Source organism: Carettochelys insculpta, chromosome 22 (assembly GCF_033958435.1).
Source record: "Carettochelys insculpta isolate YL-2023 chromosome 22, ASM3395843v1, whole genome shotgun sequence".
NCBI classification, from domain to species: domain Eukaryota; kingdom Metazoa; phylum Chordata; order Testudines; family Carettochelyidae; genus Carettochelys; species Carettochelys insculpta.
Genome location: NC_134158.1, coordinates 22,978,798 through 23,001,004, shown reverse-complemented (window position 1 = coordinate 23,001,004; position 22,207 = coordinate 22,978,798). Strand labels below are relative to the sequence as shown.

The 22,207-nt window shown below is 57.5% G+C and overlaps 1 protein-coding gene across 10 annotated transcripts in view; it reads left to right on the top strand.

The window, feature by feature from the left end:
* SIPA1L3 (signal induced proliferation associated 1 like 3) overlaps nt 1-22,207 on the top strand; it is a 143,400-nt gene that overhangs the window by 103,497 nt on the left and 17,696 nt on the right. For 9 of the 10 annotated variants that reach the window (XM_075015952.1, XM_075015958.1, XM_075015957.1 and 6 more), the window contains exons 2-9: nt 2,591-4,394; nt 9,937-10,067; nt 14,437-14,625; nt 14,993-15,167; nt 15,394-15,497; nt 16,446-16,603; nt 18,329-18,905; nt 19,953-20,227. In XM_075015952.1, coding sequence (XP_074872053.1) covers nt 2,918-4,394; nt 9,937-10,067; nt 14,437-14,625; nt 14,993-15,167; nt 15,394-15,497; nt 16,446-16,603; nt 18,329-18,905; nt 19,953-20,227 — 3,086 coding nt within the window. In that variant the 5' untranslated portion in view covers nt 2,591-2,917. Of the gene's footprint in view, nt 1-1,921; nt 2,008-2,590; nt 4,395-9,936; nt 10,068-14,436; nt 14,626-14,992; nt 15,168-15,393; nt 15,498-16,445; nt 16,604-18,328; nt 18,906-19,952; nt 20,228-22,207 lie in introns of those variants that run through there. The other variant, XM_075015949.1, reaches the window with a different exon arrangement.

Genomic DNA, 22,207 nt, shown 5'->3' with positions numbered 1-22,207 from the left:
AAAGGCCCCTTGTGCAAAGAGCTTTTTTCGGACTATTGGGCTGGAGGACTGTTCTCATAGTCTGAGCTTCTGGCGTTCGCTCTCCTGTAATCTGTACTCTACCCCTGCACAGTGCCCTCACAGCTGCAGCTAAACGTAATGTAGAGAGGCTGCCCTCTCACTCCCAAGTCCCTGGATTTGATTCGGTTCTGGTTCTGTCATTACCCTGCCTTCCAGCATGCCTGATGATTGCCAACACCTGTTGGGTGACGGTAGCATTGCCTACTGGCTAGGGTGCTGGGCTGCAGGTCAGAAGTGGGATCTGCTCCCCAGTCACTTTCCCTCTGCAGCTCTGTCTAGAGGGCAAGCGGAGGTGCATCTTGCCTGTGAGCTCCTGGCCCCATGTCTTATGCAACACCTAACACAATGGGGCCCTGACCTTGGTCAGACACTGCCATGCCTTGCTCTGGAGCCTTGGCACCTGTGAGTGCCCACAGGGCAGGAAGGGCGCTATGCAAAGCACCTGGCTGTGAAGGGAAGCATGTGCGAGGCTTTGCTTATACACGCAACTTTCCGCTTCCAGTGTGTTCTGCACAGTGGGCTGCAGTTTTAGTGGCCTTTTCCTGCGAACACGGATGGGTTGAAACCCTCTGCCTTGCTTGAGGACAGTAAGGGCGCTCGGAATGGAAGTGTCATGTCTGGCTGTGGGGCTATACCTTGCTGGGTCGCTAAGGATGCCTCACCGTGGGAGGGCACCAGCAATCCGGTGCTCTGCCAAGGAGCCGATTGGAAACATTCGGGCGTGGAGGGATGCGAGTGAGAAAAGGAAAAGACAGGGCCACAGAGACTTCATGTTCACGCTCTGTTACGCAGCACAGGAGATCCTTTGCCTGCCTTGCACAGACCTGGGAGCTGTTCCTGTGCCATGTTAGGGGCATTTGTCATAAGTGGCGTTGCCAAATGATGGCTAAAACAGTGTGTGAGACAACCTGGTCCAGATGCCTCAGAGGCACTGGGCAGAGTCAGCACGGCTGTGCCCTGACAGCCTCTTTAAAATCCTGAGGGCATCAGCAAGTGTGTGCACAAGGGGTGGCCAGTGGAGCTAGTCAGGCCACCCCTGACCGGTTCCTTCACCGAAGGCTCTTAGGGAAACTCATGGGAGTAGGAGGGATCAGCTCAGCGCTCTCTGTTGGGTTTGCCTGGCCTGGTCCCACGCTAGGGGATTGGTAGGGCCAGCGGGGCTGACAGTAGGAGGGAGGCCCAGCTCTGTGTCCCCAGGAGGGAAGGGGCAGGGCAAAGGGCAGTTGCCCTTAACACAGCTGGGACTGGAGCTGGCACCTCAAAGGGGCCTGGAACTCCAGCCACCGCTGCTGCCAAAGTAGGCCAGGCCCCAGGGCAACTCCCCCCAGCCCTGTTGGCCTAGGCAGGGGCTTCAGACAGCAGCTGCCTTTTGCTTTAGTGATGAGGCAGAGCAAGACAGTCTATGGGCAGTTTGTCCGTCTGAGCTCTGGGGTTTCCTTGCCTTTGGGGGTTGAAAGCCATTTCATGCTGCAGCTGTCACTCAGTTTCTTAGGGCTTACGTGAGACTTCCAGCACTACCCAGTGCAGTAGTTTTAAGCCAGGGAAGGGCCTGACCTGCTTTTACCAGGGTGAAACAGGCCAGGCGGAGCTGCAGCATGCGACTGAGCTGTTTGCTTTCCTCAGCAGCCAACTGAGCAAATCAACCTTCCTAGAACTCGAGGGGAATCTCCAGGTAGCTGTTACCTGTACGGTGCATGTGGCACACAGTCGTGCATTTCAGCAGCGCTCGCTCTTCACAACCTCAGCACACTCGCCACCTCTGCGTCTAGTGCCAGGTACTCGTGGTGCTGTGCTTTAAGTACACACACTTCTGATCAGGACAGAAGTAGGAACTGAACCTCTGAAGATTTTTATATGCAGCCTAAGAAGCCAGAGAGGGAGCCGTGCTGGTCTATGGACTATCAAACCAGAAGAGCATCCAGTAGCACTAACAAAATAACTTATTAGGTGATGAGCTTTCGTGGCACAGACCCACTTCTTCAGATCAGACTCTAAGAAACCAGTGCTGCCACCTCCTGCCTGGCGTAGCAGCTGTCAGTCCTGTGCCTCTGTTGTCTGTCGCAGCCTCTCGCTCCTGGGGGCAGTCACAAGGGAGGGGCTGGGCCTGTGATTAAAGCTCCAGCCAATCAGAACATATGTTCCACTTTGTGGGAAACTGGCAGGGGGTTAATTGAGTTTTATGCTGGGTGTCAAGCTGCCAGGAAGCTCACAGGGCAGGCTGTCCCCCACCCCCTAGCAAGGAGGGCTGCAGGTTCAGTCACCAGTTCTGCTGCAGACTCCCGGGGGACGTTGGGCAAGTTCCTTGGCCGCCTCTATAAAAGGAGGAGGATGCTGTCCCTATGGGTTTAGCTTGATGGGCTCTAGTCTGAGATGTGGGTCCTGGGTGGTACCCTGGAGGATGGTGTGAGAGAGAAGCAGTGTTATTTGTAAGCTGCAAGCCTGCCCTGGGAGTAGCAGTGCAAAAAACTTACAAACTCGCTATATTTCTCCAGTGATTTGCTAACCTTTCCCTTTATTCTGCCTGCTTTAGGAGGCCTGGAAAATGGTACTGCGCACACTGGGCCTGCAGCTGGAACTGGCACCCCCAGAGCAGCACTAGCTGGGAGCGAGGGCAGAGCAGTGACTTCCTTTCGGACCGAGCCCAAACTGTTGCTCCAGGTGAAAGACTGCAGGCTCCTGAGGAGTGAGGATGGCAGCATGGGACAAGCAGACAAGAAGTCCTGACGCCAGCTCTGGCAAGCCCTGGCCTTCCTTCCGTGCCCCATCCGCGCCCAGCAATGGCTAAGGAGCCTGCATCACCCCAGAGATGAGTGAAACATTCCCCCCTGGAAGCAGGGTTTAACACTATCCTTGGACTATGACGGCCTATCGCCCCATTCCGCATGCAAGTGTGGACGCTGGTGGGCCAGCGTCGAAGGGGGGCGAAGGTCTGGCTGGCACCCGGGGGGATTACTTCTCGCCAGGGCTGTGGGTGCAGAATGGCAGCACTGGGCAGCCAGATGGGGACAGTCCGCCAGGGCCACGCCCCACCACCTCCACACCTGCCATGCCCAAGATGGGCGTGCGGGCCAGGATTGCCGACTGGCCCCCAAAGAGAGAGACTCTGAAGGATCTGCCTGCACCCAGCCCCTCGAGGGACATGGAGGCCTCAACAGGCCCCAGCAGGACTTTTCTTTCACCCAAGGGCTGTCAGAGCGGGCAGCAGCTGGCTCCCACCAGCCTGGGCTCCTTGGGACCCCAGAGCTTGCAGCGGCTCACCAGGAGGAGGTCCAAGGATGTGGAGTTCCAGGAGGGCTGGCCCCGATCGCCCAGCAGAGCCTTTGGCCCCCTACGCAACAGGAGCAACAGCGAGATCACCCTCAGTGAGTGTGACGTGGAAGAGGCCCTGGAGCCCCGGGGGGCCAGGCTGGGAAGCGGCCTACCCCTCTTCCGTGAGTACGGCAGCACCTCCTCCATAGACGTTCAGGGCATCTCAGAGCAGAGCTTCTTCGACATGCTCAGCGAGTTCCGCGGCCAGAGGCCGGCCCAGCAACGTGTGAGCCCCGAGAAGCCCAGTGACATGCTGCAGGCTGACTCCAGCATAGCCTCCAGCCTGCATCTGACTGGCAGCGCCAAGGTGGACGTGAGGAATGGCATGGCACTCCCTCCTGAGGACTGCCTTGCTCAGCTGAAGGAGAAGCCCCGCAAGAAGGGCCTCAAGGGCGGGGAAGCAGGGGGCGACTCCATCTTCAGGAAGCTGCGGAGCAGCCGGAGTGATGGGGAGCCCGGGAAGGCCTTCGTGGAGCAGGAGGATGGCGGCAAGGCCTGGGTCTGCCAGAAGAGCTTTGCTCACTATGACGTGCAGAGCATGCTCTTCAATCTCAATCAGGTGGCGGCCAACCGGGTGGTGGTGGCACAGCGGAGGAACACCACGACAGGTGCCTCGGCTGCCTCTGCCGTCTCGTCCCCACTCTCCCGGGCGTACGGCCTGGGGAGCCTGGACCCTGCCTTCGTCAGCACTGAGGACCTCAACTACAAGGAGAACCTGGAGCATGACCCTGGGGACAACACGAGCAATGACCTGCTGCTCAGCTGCCCCCACTTCCGCAACGAGGTGGGTGGCATGTGCGAACGCAACGTCAGCTTCTCCAGGGCTTCGGCCAGCTCCCCCGCTGGGGCCGCAGGTGAGGGAGGCTTCCTGGAGCCCTCCCTCAATGCCTACCGCACCAACGCCAGCATCTCCGTGCTGGAGGTCCCCAGGGAGCTGCAGAGGAGCCCCGGCAAGCTAACTCGCTACAGCATAGAGCACGTCGACTTGGGGGCTCACTACTACCAGCTCTATTTCCACGGCAGAGGTAATGCCATCGTCACTCCGGGCGGTCGTCCATGCACAGCTGGGCATGTCTGGCCACTCTCCAGGGCTGGGCTGTGGTGCAGCCCCCCAGCCTCCCTTCCTGGGTTTTGGGAGCCTCTGTTACCTAACTGGCTCTGGCCCCTGCTCCAGCCTGTCCGGCTTCCCCTCTCCCAGCAGAGAGCAGCTCCAGCAGGAGGTGCTAGAGGTCCCATACTGACAGGCTGCCTGCCTCCCGAGAAAGGGTCTTCTGAACCTGCCTGGCTGTGCCCTGAAGCGCGAGTGTAACATCTTCCCCTAGGCCTGGGCTTGCTACAGCCTCGCTGTGGGCGTTGTGTGTAACTGCTTAGACAGCAAAGCCAGAGCTCCGCTGCCCTCTTAATCTCAGTGATGCGACTGCACTTCGTTCTCCCTCAGGGCTGCCTGCGGGTGTTCCACGTAGCTGTCAGCACGTCCCTGTGCCACGGAGTGGGAGCTTTGCCTCCGCGTGCGCACAGGAGCCGGCCAGAGATGTCTCTGCACCGAGGCGAGCGCGTGCAGCACGGCTCTCCTCCATCCCTTTTCTGCCCTCTGGGGCTGCAGGCAGGTGCAGAGCAGCAATTTCCTGACTAAAGAACTAGGAATTTTCACACAGCCTCCCTTCTGTTCCTCATGCTATTAATAGGTATTTAGTTTGAAATCACTTTTACCTCAGGGGAAAAAAGTGGCGGCTGCTGCAGAGCTGTGGCAGCGTTTTGTTTTTTTTCTCAGAGACAGCCTGTGTTCTTCTTTTCAGTGCCTGATTCTGTGAGGAGCTGTGATGCCTGCAGAGGCGCTATGCCATGTCTGACAGGCACACCTAATGCCTCGGGGGCTTGGGGGAATTCCGTGGCATTTCGAAGTGCCCCCATTGCCAGCGTATGCCGGCCAAGGCACGGAAGGGACGTGATGCGCGTTTAAAAGTGCTACTTTGGCAAAAGTCCTTCTTATTCAGGGACACACCAAACAACGTGGGGGTGCCACAGAAGCCCTCAGATAGGGTAGCCACATTGCCCCACAGAGGCTCCCAGGCTGTGACAGCTTCACCGGCTCACGCTCTGTCCGAGTTGCCAGGGGCCTTGTGTTCTCCAGTGCCACCCATGGTGGGTACCGCAGAGGGACACAGGTCCTCCTTAGCAAGGAGATCTGAGGTAGAGACCAGACGCCTCTGGCGTCTGCTCCTGAGAAGCAACATATGCCTCCAGCAGCAATGCTGGTACCTTGGCTGCCACTCTGGATTTATCTGTTCGGTATAAGAGGGCACGACAGAAAACACGACACGTCCCCTCGGTTGTACTCAACACCGTTCGTGTCTTCACCGAACTCTATGGGGCCCGGGTGTGTGCTGCCCCTCGCTCACCTTCCTCCCAATCTGAAGGCAGTAGCAGGTGTAGAGGCAGACGCTCACCGGCTTGTTCGCCTCCATCCTGGCATCTACAGGGCCCATCTCTGTCAGCCTCACCCTTTCTGGGTACACCAGCCGTGGCCATACCCCAAGCACCGGTGTGTACCGCAGTGGGGTCCCTGGGATGTCTGGCATGCACAGCAGCCTTGCCCATCCCACACCACTCTAGGCATTCTACCCCTCAGCGCGAGCACACGCCTGGGCCCCCTCCCACAATGCTGGCACGTTCATCACGGCCTAGTCTGTTATTTCCCAGATGGTTTCTAATGCTATGGCGGAGTTGCCTCGTTGACTCTGAGGCTTCTTCCAGGAGTCACAGGCAGTTTTTCAGATTTCCCCCTCTCCTACTGACGACCTAAAGCACTTCCAGGAACTTTTTAAAAGGGTTGCTCAATCCCAGGACACCACCCTGCAGGAGGTGCAAGATAAACAGTATAGGCTGCTCATGATTCTGCAGCCATCTGCTCCCTCCAGAATAGCCCAACCTATTAACAGGGCAATCCTTGAACCCTCCAAGGGCCTCTGGGAAACCCCAGCTTCTATCTTGCCCACCAATTGCAGGGCAGGTAGGAATTGTTTAGTTCCTTCTCTAAGGACATGGATTTTCTTTTTTGCACATCCACAACCTTAGCTGTGGCTTCAGTAAACCACAGATCCAAGAACCCTCAGTTTTAAATCTACTCCCTCTAATAGAGAGCATAAGCAATTAGATTCCTTTGGCCATAAGGTATACTCCTTGGCTGCACTCCAGTACCAAATTGCTATACTGCCCTTTCAGCCAACTGTTATAGTTTGTAAGACCTGGTGCAAGGCTTGCCGGACACCGAATGCCCTATCCTGCAGTCTGTCGTTAAGGAGGGCCTCTCAACTGCCAAAACTGCCTTTCAGGCAGCAATGCATGTGGCGGACACAGCTGCTGAGGCCAGGCCACGGCCACTGCGATAATTATGCACAGGGTGGCATGGCTCATATCGTCAGAGCATACCTCAGAAGGTTATAATGTTCCCTTATTCAGATAACTGCCTGGTCAAGGGTCCCACTTGCCACCAGACAACCCTTACGATAGATAATACCCAGGAATGTGTTTCCTGGCTTGGCCTCCTTTTAAACCTACAGAAGTCCACTTTGAAATGGACACAGAGTCTAGAGACTGGAGGAGCTCCGCTGGATTTGGTTTCAGCTAGAGCCTTCTTACGGGCTCCCAGGTTCCAGGCAGTCTGTGATCTCGTTCACATAATCACAGGCCCTGCTTGCTACGGCTCAAACTTGCCTCCAGTTATTGGGGCACAGGGCTGCCAAACATTCGTAGTCCAGTTCACAAGACTACACCTGTGCTGCCTCCCACGTTGGGTCACTCGTAATTACATTGTAAACCACCACAGATTATTCAAGGCCCTTGCTCTTCCTCCATTAGTACTGCAGTCACTAGACTGGCGGCCATCCCCAGTAAACCTCCTTGCGGGCATAGCTTTCCGCACACCCCCCCGAGCCCTCTGTAACTAGAACAGACACCCCTCTCTTGGGCTGTGGGGCGCACTGTGCCACATCATCAATGCAGGGCATACGGGCCCAATGCAGGAGACTTTTTCATATGAATACCCTAGAGCTCAGGGCCATTTGAAGAGCTTGTGGTTTTTTTCCCCACTGCTATGGGGCAAAACTGTCTGTGTCCTCATGGTCAACACACCCAGTCCGTTTGATATCAGCCGGCAGGGCGGTGCCTGGTCTCCTGTTCTGTGCCAAGGCACTCAGAACTCTGGAATTGGTATGTAAAGAGCTGGGTAACCCTGATAGCAACATAATACCCAGAGAGCAGAATACCAGGGCAGACAGGCCGAGCAGGTATTCCTCAGACCAGCATGAATGGAAGATCGATACCAACATACTTCTCTCCATCTCCCACAAATGAGGCTTCCCAACAGCAGACCTCTTGGTGACGCCTCTCAGTCGCAAGTGCCACAGGTTTTGTTCCCCAGGGCAGGAATAGACAAGAGATCACAGGGGGATACCTTTACTATTTGCTGGATGGCTCCGCTCCTCTACGTCTTTCCCTCAATCCCACTCGTTGCCAGAGTGATCAACAAAATCAGGACAGATGGGGCAACTGTAGTACTGATGGCCCCAGCTTGGCCCAGACAACCCTCATTTCCTTACCTGCATTACCTGTCGGACAATCGACCAATCCCTCTCTCGATGGTGCTGAATCTCCTGACTTGGCAGCACATGCCATCTCAGCATCAAATCTCTGAAACTCACAGCATGGCTTCTGTGGCTCCAGAATGAGGAACTTACCTGTTTGAGCAGAGTCAAAAGTATCCTAAACAGCCACTGCCCCTCCCCCAGAAATACCTGTGGTAGGAAATGGGCCCACTTCCAGCGATGGTGTGTGGCCTGCAATCCACATCCTGATTCTGTTCCCATACCAGCCTTGCTCAATTATCTGCTGGACCTCAGTGACGCAGACCTCTCTCTGCATTTGTGGAGGTGCGTCTCCCTGCAATTACAGCTTCCTGTGGCTCAAGAAATTGCTCTTCTCTCTTCGGGCACCCGACGGTGAAATGTTTCTTACCAGGGTTACCAAAAGTGCGCCCAAATCTGGGGCTCCCCAGTGCCACCGTGGGACTTGAACTTGGTCCTAGATACACTTACAAGTCCTCCATTTGAACCACTTGCCACAGCATCCCTTCAGTTTGTGTCCATGGGGCGGGGGGGCTCCCAGTGACCAAGGAGTTGGCCAGAAAGGTTGGGGAGATGGCAGCACTCCTGGCTGACCCGCCCTTTACGGTTTTCGGTAAAGAAGGGTGATACTTAGGCCTCACCCGAGATTTCTCCCCAAAGTCCTATTGACTTTCATGTAGACGAGCCTATATACTTGCCTATTTTATTTCCCTAAGCCTCACCCCTCTGCTAGGGAGGCTGCATTGCACGCGCTCTGTAAGACGTGCTCTTGCTTTGTACCTCGATAGAACCAAACGAAGCAGGAAATCAGAGACAAACTCTTGGGAGCGTGGTCGGGCCGGGCAGGAACAGCTGTTTCCACACAATGCCTGCCTGTCCAAGTGGATTGCAGGTTCCTTTCGCGCTGCAGACCAGCTTAGAGCAAGCAGCCGCCACAGACTATGGGAGCCCCCTTGACACAAGCGATGTCCCTCTGGTGGGCATCTGTAGAGCGGCCGTGTGGGCCGCACACCATGCGTTTGGACGGTGTTATGTGCTGCACAAAGGGCTGATACCTCCCGCTGCCTTGGCAGATGCTGTTTTACATCACTCCGCTTAGACTCAAATCCCCACCTCCAGCAACTGGGTATCGCTATGGAGTGGCCTGTGTGGAGCACTCGCAGGAGAACAAGTTACTCACTTTCATGCAGTAACAGCAGTTCCCTGTGGGTGCTCTGTGGGCTCTCCCTCCCCTGCTTGAAGTCTCTAAGTTCAGGTGGAGAAGGAACAGGAGAGCTGTGCCGCGCGCTCTGCTCCTTGCAGCGACGTCACTGGCTGGCTCCTGCGCATATGCAGCGCGCAGGGTGTGGGGTACTGCTCTGCAAATCTCCCAATCCACCGCACCGGGCTGCGCCGACACTTCCATGGCGCACCCCCAGCGAGGCACCTCTGAGAACTGTTGCTACTGCGTGAGAGCAACTTGTCCTTCAGCAGGCTAATTGTGTCAGGAGGGCCACGGCCTGTCAGCCGCCTCGTGCCCTCACACAAGGGGGTGAGCAGCTGAAACGTTACCAAGTTTGTTGTGACTCTCTCCACACCTGGCTGCTGGTTGTAGGGTTGTTTCTGGGGCCGGGCTTATGAAATGCTCTTTGGTAGCGGACTGGTTGTTCTGGGCTTGTAGAACAATAACCCTGAGGTAGCTTGTGGCCCTGGTGGGTTTGCCAGCACTAGCCTGAGCACACCAGAACATCCCCTCTGGTATTTGTGATTGCTAGAAAACGAGCTTCCCCACAAGGCTGTGGAGGGGCCAGGCCCTTTACGGTGGTGGTGTCTCACCTCGACTAGTGCAGCACATCAGTGACCCATGTCTCCCAGATGCCATGCACTCAAACAGCGCCCCTGCCCGGCTTGGGAGAAAGCGGTGCCTGCCACCGGTCCCTGGCAAGTCATCTCCTTGCTTTTTCAGAGCATTCCAACTACTTTGGAGTGGACGAGAAGCTGGGACCAGTGGCCGTGAGCATCAGGAGAGAGAAGTTGGAGGATCATAAAGACCATGGGCCCCAGTACCAGTACAGGATTATCTTCCGGACCAGTGAGGTATGTCCTCTCCTCCAGGGCAGCCCAGGCTGCCAGAGTGTGTTTGTATTCTGCATGTAGAGGGGCTTTGAAAACAGCCTGTTAAAACTGTTGGAGGTGGACGTGTGTCTGAGAGGCCCCCAGCCTCATCCCATGGGGCAGAAGCCGACTTCTGCTGTGCTTCCCGGCCAGGTTCCAGCAGCACAGCACTCAGGTGCTCTGAGCTGGAGGGTCAGGCCCGGACTCAGCTAAGGACTACTACAAGCTGCATATGCGCTTTCCTGCAGGTGGGCTAGGGAGGTGCCATGGCTGGGGTAGTTTAGCAGAATGCTGCTGAGCTGCTAGGAGCTAAGCCTTCCCCAGCCATATTCCCAGCAGCCCAGGGGTCAGGCAGGAGCTGGGCTGGACCAGTCCCCCTTGCATGCCACCAGAAACTCTGTGCAGCAGCTGTGTGGTCACTTACACATAGGGTGTTGAGAGCTCTAGCACATCACCTGGCTGAATTAGCAGGGTAAAGACAGACTAGGAGGCTCATTGCCCTGTGGGGAGGGAGAGCTCCTTTTAACATCTGCAGGGTGTCCTTAAACAGCCATTCCTGTCCTCAGGCAACTCTGCCAGCTGGGATGTCGGCCTGCTGTCCTGTTAAACTGTCCCAGCCCTCGAGATAGGGGACCTCTTCCTCTCGGCCCAGTGCTAGAGCAGTGGTTCCCAGCCTGGCTGCATCCCATGGGCTACCTGACTGGCCGTGAGGGTCACAGTGCAGCTGCGTGCTGAGAACTGCTGTGCAGAGCCATTCCGCATCCAGCCTCCTGCACCACTGCAGCGTTCTCTGTCTCCCTCGGAGCGCTCAGGGCAGTGCCGTACGAGGCTCTGCGAGCAGCAGTGCCAGTGTCGCTCAGTCCCTGTGGGCCCTGCTGGCTGAGGTACATGGATCAGGCTGCTCCAAGGAAGCCCTGTACACAGCACACCCCTCTGCAGCCAGGGGTGTGGAGCATACTGCCAGGACCCGGCTGCTTCACAGGGCTGTGGGGAGTGATTGTGGTGCGCTGTGATATCTGCCTGAGCAGGCCCCTGCTGTTTGTGTTGTGGGCACCATCAGGCCCACACAAGATAAGTGCCTCAGGGTGCATATCTTGATTGGAGAAGCTCCTTCTTTGTAGGAGCTAGATAAGATGAGCAGGAGAGGAAACTGAGGCAGGGCCAAATCTCACCCAAGGTCTCTGTGCAGGTCGGTGGCAGAGCTTATCTCCTGATTCTAGCCCAGTGCTCTACCCATTGAGCCCAGCTGCCTCACGTGGTGGTGTAGGAGGGGAGCTGGCTTGTCACCTTTGTGCTGGGGAGGTCTCAGGGAGAGGGCTGGAGCAGCTGCAGACAACACCAGCTCTGCAGCTGTCACCCGCTCTTCTCTTCTTACCAGAAGAGCAAATAGCAAGGCTGGGGAGCAGGCAAGGGTGTGCCAGCGGCTGGAGTTGAGCCCTTGAGCTTGGCAATGTGAGCTCAGGTCCCATGAGTCAGCCAGGAGGCCCCCCCCAATTCTATGGGGCAACTTGCTTAGTCCTGTCTACACCAGCAATCGGTAGAGCCCGGAACAGATACGAAATGCATATCACAGCCGCAAAGCTGAGCTGCGGAGAATCCGCATCCGTGGCTGTGGTACCATGGATTTGCAGGGCTCAAGCGCTCAGCAGCCCACTCTGTTGAGAAGCAAAGTGCCCTCTGTAGTAGGTGGAGGTTTCCAGGCACTGCTAAAGAACCAGACCTGGGCAAATTGCTTAAAACCAGGCCACTTACAGCCCAGGACCATCGGCCCTCCTATATAATGCACACCAAGCCAATCACAAAGAGCACCTCTGCCGCCTCACTGGCTAGCCGGAAGTTACACAGGCCAAACCCTTAAGCACTCCAGCTTCCCTTGTGCTACAACAAGTATCCCTCCTTATGCAGATGAGGGGTTATGGAAACCAACCTCACCAACTCCACACCCATCTTTCTAGTCCTTAAAGGGACCAGCCAGAGTCCCAGGTCAATGTGTACTTAGATCCTACCCAAAACTATGCCAGTCCTTTTAGAATCTAAAGGTTCATTAATAAAAGAAAGAAAGGAGGAGGGTTAGAATGAAATGGTTAGAGACCAAATGACAGACATCAGTTATAAATTCCCTGATGCAGGCTGCAGCAGATGGGCCGCTAGCTTGGTAGTCTATGGAGTACACCCTTTGTCAGGATGGGCCAGTAGCCCAGTCAGGCTCAGCTCATAGCAGAGATGTTCTGGCAAACCACAGCCTGGAGATTGGAGAGCAAACGGTGACTGCCAGGATCCCTTTTATAGCCTTGCCCACGTGGAGGGAAACCGCTCCCTGGGCTCACATGCGCATTGGAGAATCCCATGATCAGGTCACCTGTCTGTCCTTTTTTAGGGCATTCTGCCATTGAGAACAAGTGGGTGTCACGTCCCAGCTAAATCCCTCCGATGGATTGGAGTCTGCTGTGCTTCAGTCTTTCATAGGGGATTGTCCCACATCCTATTGTGGCCTAACTATTCAGCTACAAGCCCGGAGCCGCCGCTTACAACTTCCCAGGCGAACATGATCGAAACAGCAGCAGCACAGACAGATTCAGTGAATCACCAGCTTTGGCCCACATGGCACAAGATTTGGTGCAACCCTGGGGCGCTGGCTCAATACTGGTTCTTGTGTTCGTTTTAAAACCCAGTAATGAGCATCTCTGCCAGGCCAACAGCTCTCATGCGACAGTGGCCAGGGACCCTGGCCTGTGATTACTGCAGTGTGCGCACCAGAGCCTGGGGATTGAACACATCTTAGGGAAGTTGGGGCTGAAGCTGGGGTTCCCTACCACGCCTGACACGTCCCCCAACCCTGGCACCTTGCAGTGTAGATGTTCCCCTGAGTTCTGGCTGGCCCCCAGCAGAGGGCGCCCTGGCTTGCCATAAGCTCACAGGCCACAGCTGTGACGTTTTAGTGGGCTTAGCTGTCCTGCTGCCGGGCTGGGCCCAAGGGCTCCAGCCACGGGCTTGTGCCAGCAGCATGCGGCGGGCTCACAGCGGTGTTGAGAGCTCAGCCGGCCAAATTAGATCAAGGCCAGTAACCCCACACAGCAAACCGAAGATCTAGTGTGACATTGAAGCTCCAGCAGTTGTTTCACAAGCGCACGGAGGCTCCCCGCCGGACAGGGACGACCCTCTTCCCTCAGGTATTCCCTGCCTTCGCGGGAGCCCCCCTTGTCCTGGGTGGCAGGGTTAAGCTGTCCCGGTGGTCCGGTCCTCCCCGAGTGGTGCGCTGGGAGTGCTCCGGCCTCTTGTGCCTCTTCTCTGTTCTGCACTATAGCTAGATTGCCTCATACAGCAGCTTGGGGCAATAGCGTCCACTCAGTGCTTTTGTTTGTGGCTTCACCCAGGCCTCAGACTCATCACAAGGAGTGCGTTGTTGGTGATTTTCCACTGCACTGGCCTTCACAAGTGTGGACGCTGATGGCCTGGAATGGAGATTTCTGGTGCACCCCTGGTCTGGCCTCTGCAGTAACAAGGGAAGAGGGCCCTGGAGCAGGCAGAGGGGCTGCCTAGTGCTACAGGGAGCGTGTGCGGCTGCAGTCAGTGCTGGGGCTGAGAGGTTCCAGCGGTCGGCCGTCTTTGGACGGGCACATGCACGCTGGTGGGGATCGCAGAGAGAGGTTTTGCACTATTACTTTTACTTGTAAAAAGGGGGCGGAGCTTTGTGGGGGTGACAGGGTTCAGCTGGAACTTCAGAAAGTTTCCCCATCTGACCTTGGCCAGGACACTGCGTCTCTGTGGGCCTCAGTTTCCCTGTCTGGGGTGTGGGAATGATCCTCCCTTTGTCCCAGTTTGGGCTGTTTTGTATCTTTCAACTGAGAGCTCTGAGTTAGACTGCCCCAGCCAGGGTCTGGGCAGTGCCTAGCCCCAGAGGGGGCCCCAGTCTCAGCCATGGGTCTGGGTGGCTCCCAGATCTCAGCTGGGGCCCTGGTGCAGTTGGGGACTAGGTTCTATCTTTACACAAATCAGTAGCGTGTTGAATGCTGAAACTTGGCTTTGCTTGTAGATTGGTTTGTATGAGTGGAGGCCTTCAGGTGCACTGGTTACTGAGTCAAGAGAGCACAGAGGGAAGCTCATCCCTGTGGGTTAGCTAAGATGCTGGTGTGCCAGGGCAGAAGCACAGCACGCTTGAGGCCTCCTGAAGCGAGGCCATCTCCTCCTGAGCAGACTTTCTGTGGTGAGCTCTCAGTGGATGGTGTCTGAAGCCCTGCAGCGGGCGATGGGCATGAAGCCAGGCTGTCTCCCAGAGAGTAGCAAGCCTGTTGTGAGCCACGGTTCTAACAGCTCTGCTCCTCTTTCCTGCCTTCCGTATGTTTGGGTGCAGCTTGTAACCCTGCGAGGGTCCATTCTGGAAGATGCGATCCCCAGCACCGCCAAGCATGGGATGGCGCGAGGCCTGCCCCTGAAGGACGTGCTGGAGCACGTGGTGCCCGAGCTGAACACCCATTGTCTGCGGCTTGCCATGAACACGCCCAAAGTCACTGAGCAGCTCCTGAAACTTGATGAGCAGGGGGTGAGTCCTGTGCAGGTAGTGCTGAGCTGCGTTCTGGCCTCCAGGGGTCCTGCTGCCACCAGCACCTTGAGAACAGGGCTGAGAGGCTGGCTTGGGGTCAGCATTGCGCTGGGTGGGAGGGGGCGTGGCATGCGTCCATTAGCAGCCTGTTTGCGAAGGCAGAAAGCTGGTCTCAGAGCAGAGCTAGGCCTTGGGGTGCCAGCCCCTTGTAGATGGGACATGTGCTCCTAAATCACCTAGGCCCCTTTGAGCTCCCCAATCTGTGGGCTGTGCTGAGCTGGGCCAGGCTTGGCACCCTGATTTGGGCTGGGGTGGGAGACTGGTGCTAGGCCAAGCAGTATCTCACCCCCATTCGCACCCCCCACAGCTCTGCCGGAAGCACAAGGTGGGGATCCTGTACTGCAAGGCAGGCCAGAGCTCCGAGGAGGAGATGTACAACAACGAGGAGGCTGGGCCAGCCTTCGAAGAGTTCCTCTCCCTGCTCGGGGAGAAGGTCTGTCTGAAAGCCTTCAACAAGTACGCGGCCCAGCTGGACACCAAGAGTGAGTGCTGCTGTGCGCACCGGGGGTCTGCCAGCGGGAGCACTGCCACCTGGCGCCGGGCACTCGGAGCCCATGGCTGCAGGGCGCAACATGGGTCCTGCTGCCACCGAGCTCTTGGCGGAGCAGGCAGTGGGAGCTAGTGGCATGGCCTGTGTGCTGCGTCGCACGCGCAGTGCTTGGGCTTGCTTCCTCCTCATGGAGTCTCTTCTCTTGCTCTGCTCGGCAGCTGACTCCACCGGCACCCACTCGCTGTACACCACGTACCAGGACTACGAGATCATGTTCCACGTATCCACTATGCTCCCCTACACGCTCAACAACAGGCAGCAGGTAAACCGGCCTTCTGCTCGGGGAGCCAGGTTACTGGAGAGCCCTGGATCTCCTGCGTGCTGAGTCCAGTTGGGCTGCCGACCTGCTGCCCAGCCCTGGCTGCCAATGGTGTGGGTCCAGTAATGAGTCCCACCATTCCCCTCGCTCCCCAGCCTGTCTCTGAGGCCGGGGGGCTGGGAGATGAGCAAGGGAGGAGCAGCATCTGTGCTCTGTCTCATGCTCTTCAGTGGACTATCCTCAGACCCCCGGTGGGGAAGAGGGAAGGCAGGGCAGGTGTTGCTGCTGTCCCCGCTGGGCGGGTGAGAACTGCCACCCAGCCCAACTAAATTACTTGGCCCAGGTCATGTGGGGGAGTCTGGCAGAGTTGGGAAGAAAACCCAGGTCTGCTGCCCATTGCGCCACAGCCCTCCCCGCCCCCCAGTGCCAGGCTGGGGGTGAATAGCAGCTGGGATCCTGCCCCTCGCAACCCAGGTCTGTACCTGGAGCCAGGCTCCCGATTGCACTGGCTGTCAGGGACTGGCCTGCGAGTCCCGATACCTTTCCTGGCCTGCAAAGGTGCTGGGCCGTGGGCATGGAGAGTTCAACCAAAGAGTCCTGCCGGCAGACGCGCCCCCCTCAGTGCACACTGGCCATGCCTGTGGCTGGGGCACTGCAGAGTCCTTCCCCGTGCTCCGGAGGAACATGGTGACACGATGGGGGTGGCTTGGCAGGTGAAGGCTGAGCCCACTCCCCTTGCTGCTGCCAGCAACTTGGGGTCTGCACACGGCAGTTGCTTCAGCATTCTGAATCTCATGGCTCTGTCTGTGCTGGGTCAGACCTGCGGCGAGGGGCCTCTGCCTTGCCCACGCTTGCTTGTTCATGCTGTCTGGCCTCAGAGTAACAGTGCTGGTGCCCTGCAAGCCCAGCTGGGCCGGGCACTAACCTGTGCGCTTGTTCTTACCTCGGTAGCTACTAAGGAAGCGGCACATAGGAAACGACATAGTCACAATCATCTTCCAAGAGCCTGGAGCGTTGCCTTTCACCCCCCAGAATGTCCGGTCCCACTTCCAGCATGTCTTTATCATTGTCCGAGCCCACAGCCCCTGCACTGATAACGTTTGCTATAGGTAAGCCGTACCTGCTGCTAACCCATCCCTCACTCTCCTGCTGCCGGCTCGTGTGCTGTGTGCCGGTGCAACGACCGTCACCTCTGCTCTCAGCCCCGCCGCTCAACTGGCTGCACGTGCCGGGCTGGAAGGAGGCCGGTTACGCTAGTGAGGTCTCAGGCTACATTTGCGCTGATGGCTCTGTGAGATGCAATGAATTAACTAAGGGAAGAGCAGAGGACATGGTATACCTAGAATTTAGCAAGGCATTTGGTATGGTCTAGCATGGTCTTATCAATAAACTGGGCCTATTTAGACATAGATGGGGTTATTCTAAAGGTGGGTGCATAACTGCCTGGATAACTGTTCTCAGTGGGTATTAATGGTTCGCAGTGACGCTGGAAGGGCATCACAAGTGGGGTTCCACAGGGTCTGTTTTGGGGCAAGTTCTATTCAATACCTTCATCAACAATTCAGATATTGGCAAAGAGAGTGCACTTATTACGTTTGCAGATACCACCAAGCTGGGAGGGGTTGCAACTGCTTTGGAGGATAGGGTCAGAATTCAAAACAGTCCTGACAAACTAAAGAACTGGTTTGAAGTAAATAGGACAGAGTTTAAGAAAAACAAATGCAGAGTAGTCCAGTTAGGAAGGAACAATCAGTTTCACACATACAGAATGGGAAGCGACTGTCCAGAAAGGGATCTAGGGTTTACAGTGGACCACAAGCTAAATGAGAGTCAGCAGTGTGACGCTGTTGCAAAGCAAACGTGATTCTGGGATGCATGAACAGAAGTATTGTGAGCAAGACACGAGAGGCCATTCCTCCGCTCTACTCAGCGCTGATTAGGCCTCAGCTGGAGTATTGTGTCTAGTTTTGAGCACCAAACGTCAAGAAAGATGTGGAGAAATTGGAGAAGGTCCAGAGAAGAGCGACAAGAACGATGAAAGGCTGAGAGAACACGAGCGAGGAGGGACTGAAAGAACTGGGCTTGTTTAGTTTAGAAAAGAGAAGGACTGCGGGGTGGGGGGAGATGATAGTGGTTTACGAATACCTAAAAGGGTGTTACAGGGAGAAGGCAGAAAACTTTCTTCTTTGCCTCTGGGGTTAGGACAAGGAGCAATGGGTGTGAACTGCAGCAAGGGAGAGTTAGGTTAGACATTAGGAAAAACTTCCTAACTGTCGGGGTGGTCAAACACTGGGATAAATTGCCTGGGGAGGCCGTGGAATCTCCATCTCAGGAGATCTGTAAGAGCGGGTTAGACAGACACCTAGCGGGGCTGGTCTGGATGGTGCCTGGTCCTGCCGTGAGGGCAGGGGCTGGGACTTGATGACTCCTTGAGGTCCCTTCCTGTGCTGGTGTTCTGTGATTGCCTGGAGAATTATACAGCCATGAGGGGGTAAGTGCGTTTAGTTAACATTCCTGCAGCTGTGACAGCTGAGTGCATAAAGAGAGCTGCCGCCGCTGTTCTAATGCGAGCATGGGAAGCTCTCGGAGACCCCAGCAGGGTTAGGGGCAGGTTGGGCCAAGGAAGTCTCTGCCAAACTTGTAGGCGTCTTTCAGGGGCCAGAGTTTTGACTGGTGCTGAGCAGCCCCTTTTCAACAGGCACCTTGCTCCGGATGCACCGAAAGCCCCAGGCAACATGACACCCTAGGTGCATGTGCTGAACTGTTGCACTAGCAGGAGATTAGCTTCTCTAAGTGGCTTTTCTTCTCCCTCTTCCCACCTTTCCTTCCCTAAGCGTGGCTGTGACCAGATCCAAAGATGTTCCTCCCTTTGGCCCCCCCATCCCCAGCGGCATCACCTTCCGCAAATCTGATGTCTTCAGAGACTTCTTACTGGCCAAGGTGATCAGCGCAGAGCATGCGGCTCACAAGTCTGACAAGTTCCACACCATGGCAACACGCACCAGGCAGGAGTACTTGAAGGACCTGGCAGAGAACTACATCACTGCCACGCCCATTGACTCCAGCGGCAAATTCAACCTCATCTCCCTGACCTCCAAGAAGAAGGAGAAGATGAAGGCGCGGGTGGGAGCAGAGCTATCCAGCTCTGGCGCCATTGCCTGGCGTGTCTCAGCCCAGGACTTTTCACAGGGGGTCGAGGTTGAGTGTGTCTTGGGGATCTCCAGTGAGTTCATCGTCCTGCTTGACCTCAGCACCAAGGAGGTGGTGTTCAACTGCTTCTGTGGGGATGTGATCGGCTGGTCTCCTGAAGCCCTGGCCCTCAAGATCTTCTATGGGAGGGGGGACCACATCTCCATCCAGGCCTTGGACAGCAGCCCTGAAGACATCAAGGAAATTGTGCAGCGATTCAAGGTAGGAGCAAAGCTGTCACACCCAGCGGCCCCATGGGGCTGGATGCTGTGCAGACGGTCCCTGCTCTGAAGTCTCTCCTCTTAATAGAAGAGATGGACAAAGGAGATGGGGAGGGGGAAGGAGACACTGTCCAAGGTGGCAAAACTGGAGACGGATCCCAGGAGTCCTGCTCCCAGCCCCTTGCTCTAACCACCAGACCCCACTCTGCTTTCCTACCCATGACAGGAACCAGGGAAGCCTGGCTCCTAGCCCCTCCAGTCTAACCACCAGGCCCCACTCCCCTCCCTGAGCTGTGGGATGGAACCCAGGAGTCCTGGCTCCCAGCCCCCTGCTCTAACCGCCAGATCCCCCGCTCCCCACACTTGGCTGCCTGCTCAGTGGTATGGGCAGAATGTTACCACTGCACGTGGCTGTGGTGGGGTCACACGTGGGACCGTGGGGCTACAGGATTCCAGGTGACTGTCTCAGGCTCGTGTCTGGTTATGCCATTTGCAGCCTGTTTCCTGGGCAGTGAGCAGGGGGATCCAGTCAGTGAGACCAGGATCAGGCTGTCTGCCAGGGGCCCAATTCCCTTCTCTAAGCTCTTCGGGTGCAAGGGGGAGCCCTGGAGTCTCCAGTGCTGGGCAGAGGTGAAATGCAGAGGCCAGGGGAGGTGTGCAGAGCGCTGCAGGAGGCAGGTTCACCCACGCTGTCCATGGTGCAACCTGCTGGTCTCCACAGAGCCAACAGCAGCAAGGGCAGCCGGGCTCCCAGAGGCTCTTGCTGTTGCTCTTTGTCAAGCCTGGCTGACTGGAAGGCAGGTAAGGTGCCGGGCTTGTGAAAAAACACCAGCGCCTGGCGGGAGTGTGAGCAGGGAGCAGAGCTGGACTGCCCCACTGGGCACGTGGTCGGAGTGCCCACAGGCGAGCCCCCAAGCTCTTGTGAGCAGCCCCTGTGGTGGGGGGCAGCAGGGCTGAGGCCACTGGCAAGGTTCAACCACTGCTGCCCATCCAGGGGAGAGCTGGGGTGGGGCGTAGGCTGCTGACTGCCGCTCTGTGCGCCCTCCAGGTGATGACCACCGGCTGTGAGACGGTGGACATGACGCTGCGGAGGAACGGGCTGGGCCAGCTCGGCTTCCACGTGAAGTACGACGGGACAGTGGCAGAGGTGGAAGATTACGGGTTTGCGTGGCAGGCGGGGCTCCGGCAGGGCAGCCGGCTGGTGGAGATCTGTAAAGTGGCCGTGGTGACGCTCTCCCACGACCAGATGATTGACCTGTTGCGGACGTCCGTCACGGTGAAGGTGGTCATCATCCCGCCACATGAGGATGGCGTTCCTCGCAGGTACTCCCCGCCCCCGGGTCATGCCGCCAGTGCTTTGCCCCAAGGGCCCAGTGAACCTCAGTGCTACCCCACCGCAGTGCAGGCAGCCCCTGGTGTTCAGGTTTGACTCACGGCCCTGTGTCCCTCTGCCCCGCAGGAAGCTGCTACTAAGGTTTTGTTAAAAGGAAGAAAACTGCAGGTGGTATGCCTGGCCTGCTCCCCTGGGGAACAGCTGGCCCCAAGTGAGGCCATCCTGGTGCCTGATGGGCCTGTGATCCTGCCTGACGCATGAGAGCCAGCTGGCCAGGCCAGGCCTGTCTGAATGGCAGTAGAGCCACCTGACAAGCTGAGCTGCTGGGAGCCGGGCATTGCTCGGAGCTCTCTGGCTTGAATACGGTTAAGTTGGGCCCATTTAAGAACAGAGTTGCATGGGCCCTGCAGCTTTCTCTGGGCTTTGACGTCTAAGCCACGCCTGCTCGGCAGCTTTGCAGGGCAAGTTGAGACACTGATAAACTTGTAGGCAGCTTCTCCTCCCAAATGAAACCCCAGCCTCCACGCGGACCGAGTGCTGCACAGGAGTGGTAGCCCTGGTGTGGTCGTGGGTTGTAGGGATGGGAGCTGCTTTCGAAGCAAGGCGGCTGATGTCGTAGAGCAGGAGGCAGGTGCTGTACTGGTCACAGCTTAAAGGGAGCTAAGCTCGGCTCTTGTGGATGTGAGGTTAGCTAGGAGTGGGAGCAAGAGGCTTGCTCATGCCCTGGCTTGCCAGCTGAGGCCTGGGGGTGACCTCACTGTGCAACTGGTGCCAGTTAGCAGCAGGGTCAAGAAGCTTTCCTGTAGCATCAGAGCCCATTTCTCAGTTGGTAGCCAGGTCACAGGGCCTGGGCAGACTGCTGCAGCTGCCCCTATGCAGCAAGGACAGGACTCTGTCCTTCCTGCACCTGGCCAGTGGCAGAGGGGGAACATCCCTGAGGCCTGACACCCAGAGTCTCTTAGGGCCCATTTGCATTGGGGAAGGAGAGCAGTGTGGACCTTGCAGCCTCAAAGCCCTCTGCGTCCCCTGCTGTGGAGCTGCAGTTTCTGGTGGTCAGTAAGGCTGTGCAGCGCCTTCCAGGAGAGAGTTCAGACATGGCGTAAACAGAGAGCAGGCGTGGCCCTGGCATGCTCACAGCATTCAGTGCTGCAGTGTGGAAGAAATGTAGAGCAGGTATGGCGCTGTTGTGCTTATGGTGCACACTGCTGCAGTGTGGAATAAAGGGATGGGGCGCAGTGCTGGGGTGTGGAGTAAATGGGGGGGGGGCACTGGCGCGGCGCTGCGGTGTGGAGTAAATGGGGGGGAGGGGTGGCACTGGCGCGCGCTCGGCGCGGCGCTGCAGTGTGGAGTAAATGGGGGGAGGGGTGGCACTGGCGCGCTCTCGGCGCGGCGCTGCAGTGGGGAGTGAACGGGCGGGAGGGGTGGCACTGGCTCGCGCTCGGCGCGGCGCCGGGGTGGGGAGTGGACGGGCGGGAGGGGGGGCACTGGCGCGCGCTCGGCGCGGCGCCGGGGTGGGGAGTGGACGGAGGGGAGGGGGGGCACTGGCGCGCGCTCGGCGCGGCGCCGGGGTGGGGAGTGGACGGGTGGGAGGGGGGGCACTGGCGCGCGCTCGGCGCGGCGCCGGGGTGGGGAGTGGACGAGCGGGAGGGGGGGCACTGGCGCGCGCTCGGCGCGGCGCCGCGGTGGGGAGTGGACGGGCGGGGGGGGGGGCACCGGCGCGCGCTCGGCGCAGTGTCACACTCTCACGTCTGTCCTTGCTGAGAGGGATTTCCCTCAGGCGGAGGTGCTCTCTCTGGCCGTTGGTCTCTCTCTCCTTTGGTGACATGCGGGAGCCTTTGGCACCTTATCTCTGAAAGGCGGCAGCATAATTAGGGTGTCGGCTTTAGACCCTCCAGGCTCTGCCCTGACCCCAGGTGGCTTGGCTGGCGCTGCTTTGCTAGGCCTGTGCTGCTGCTGCTGCTGCTGCCAGA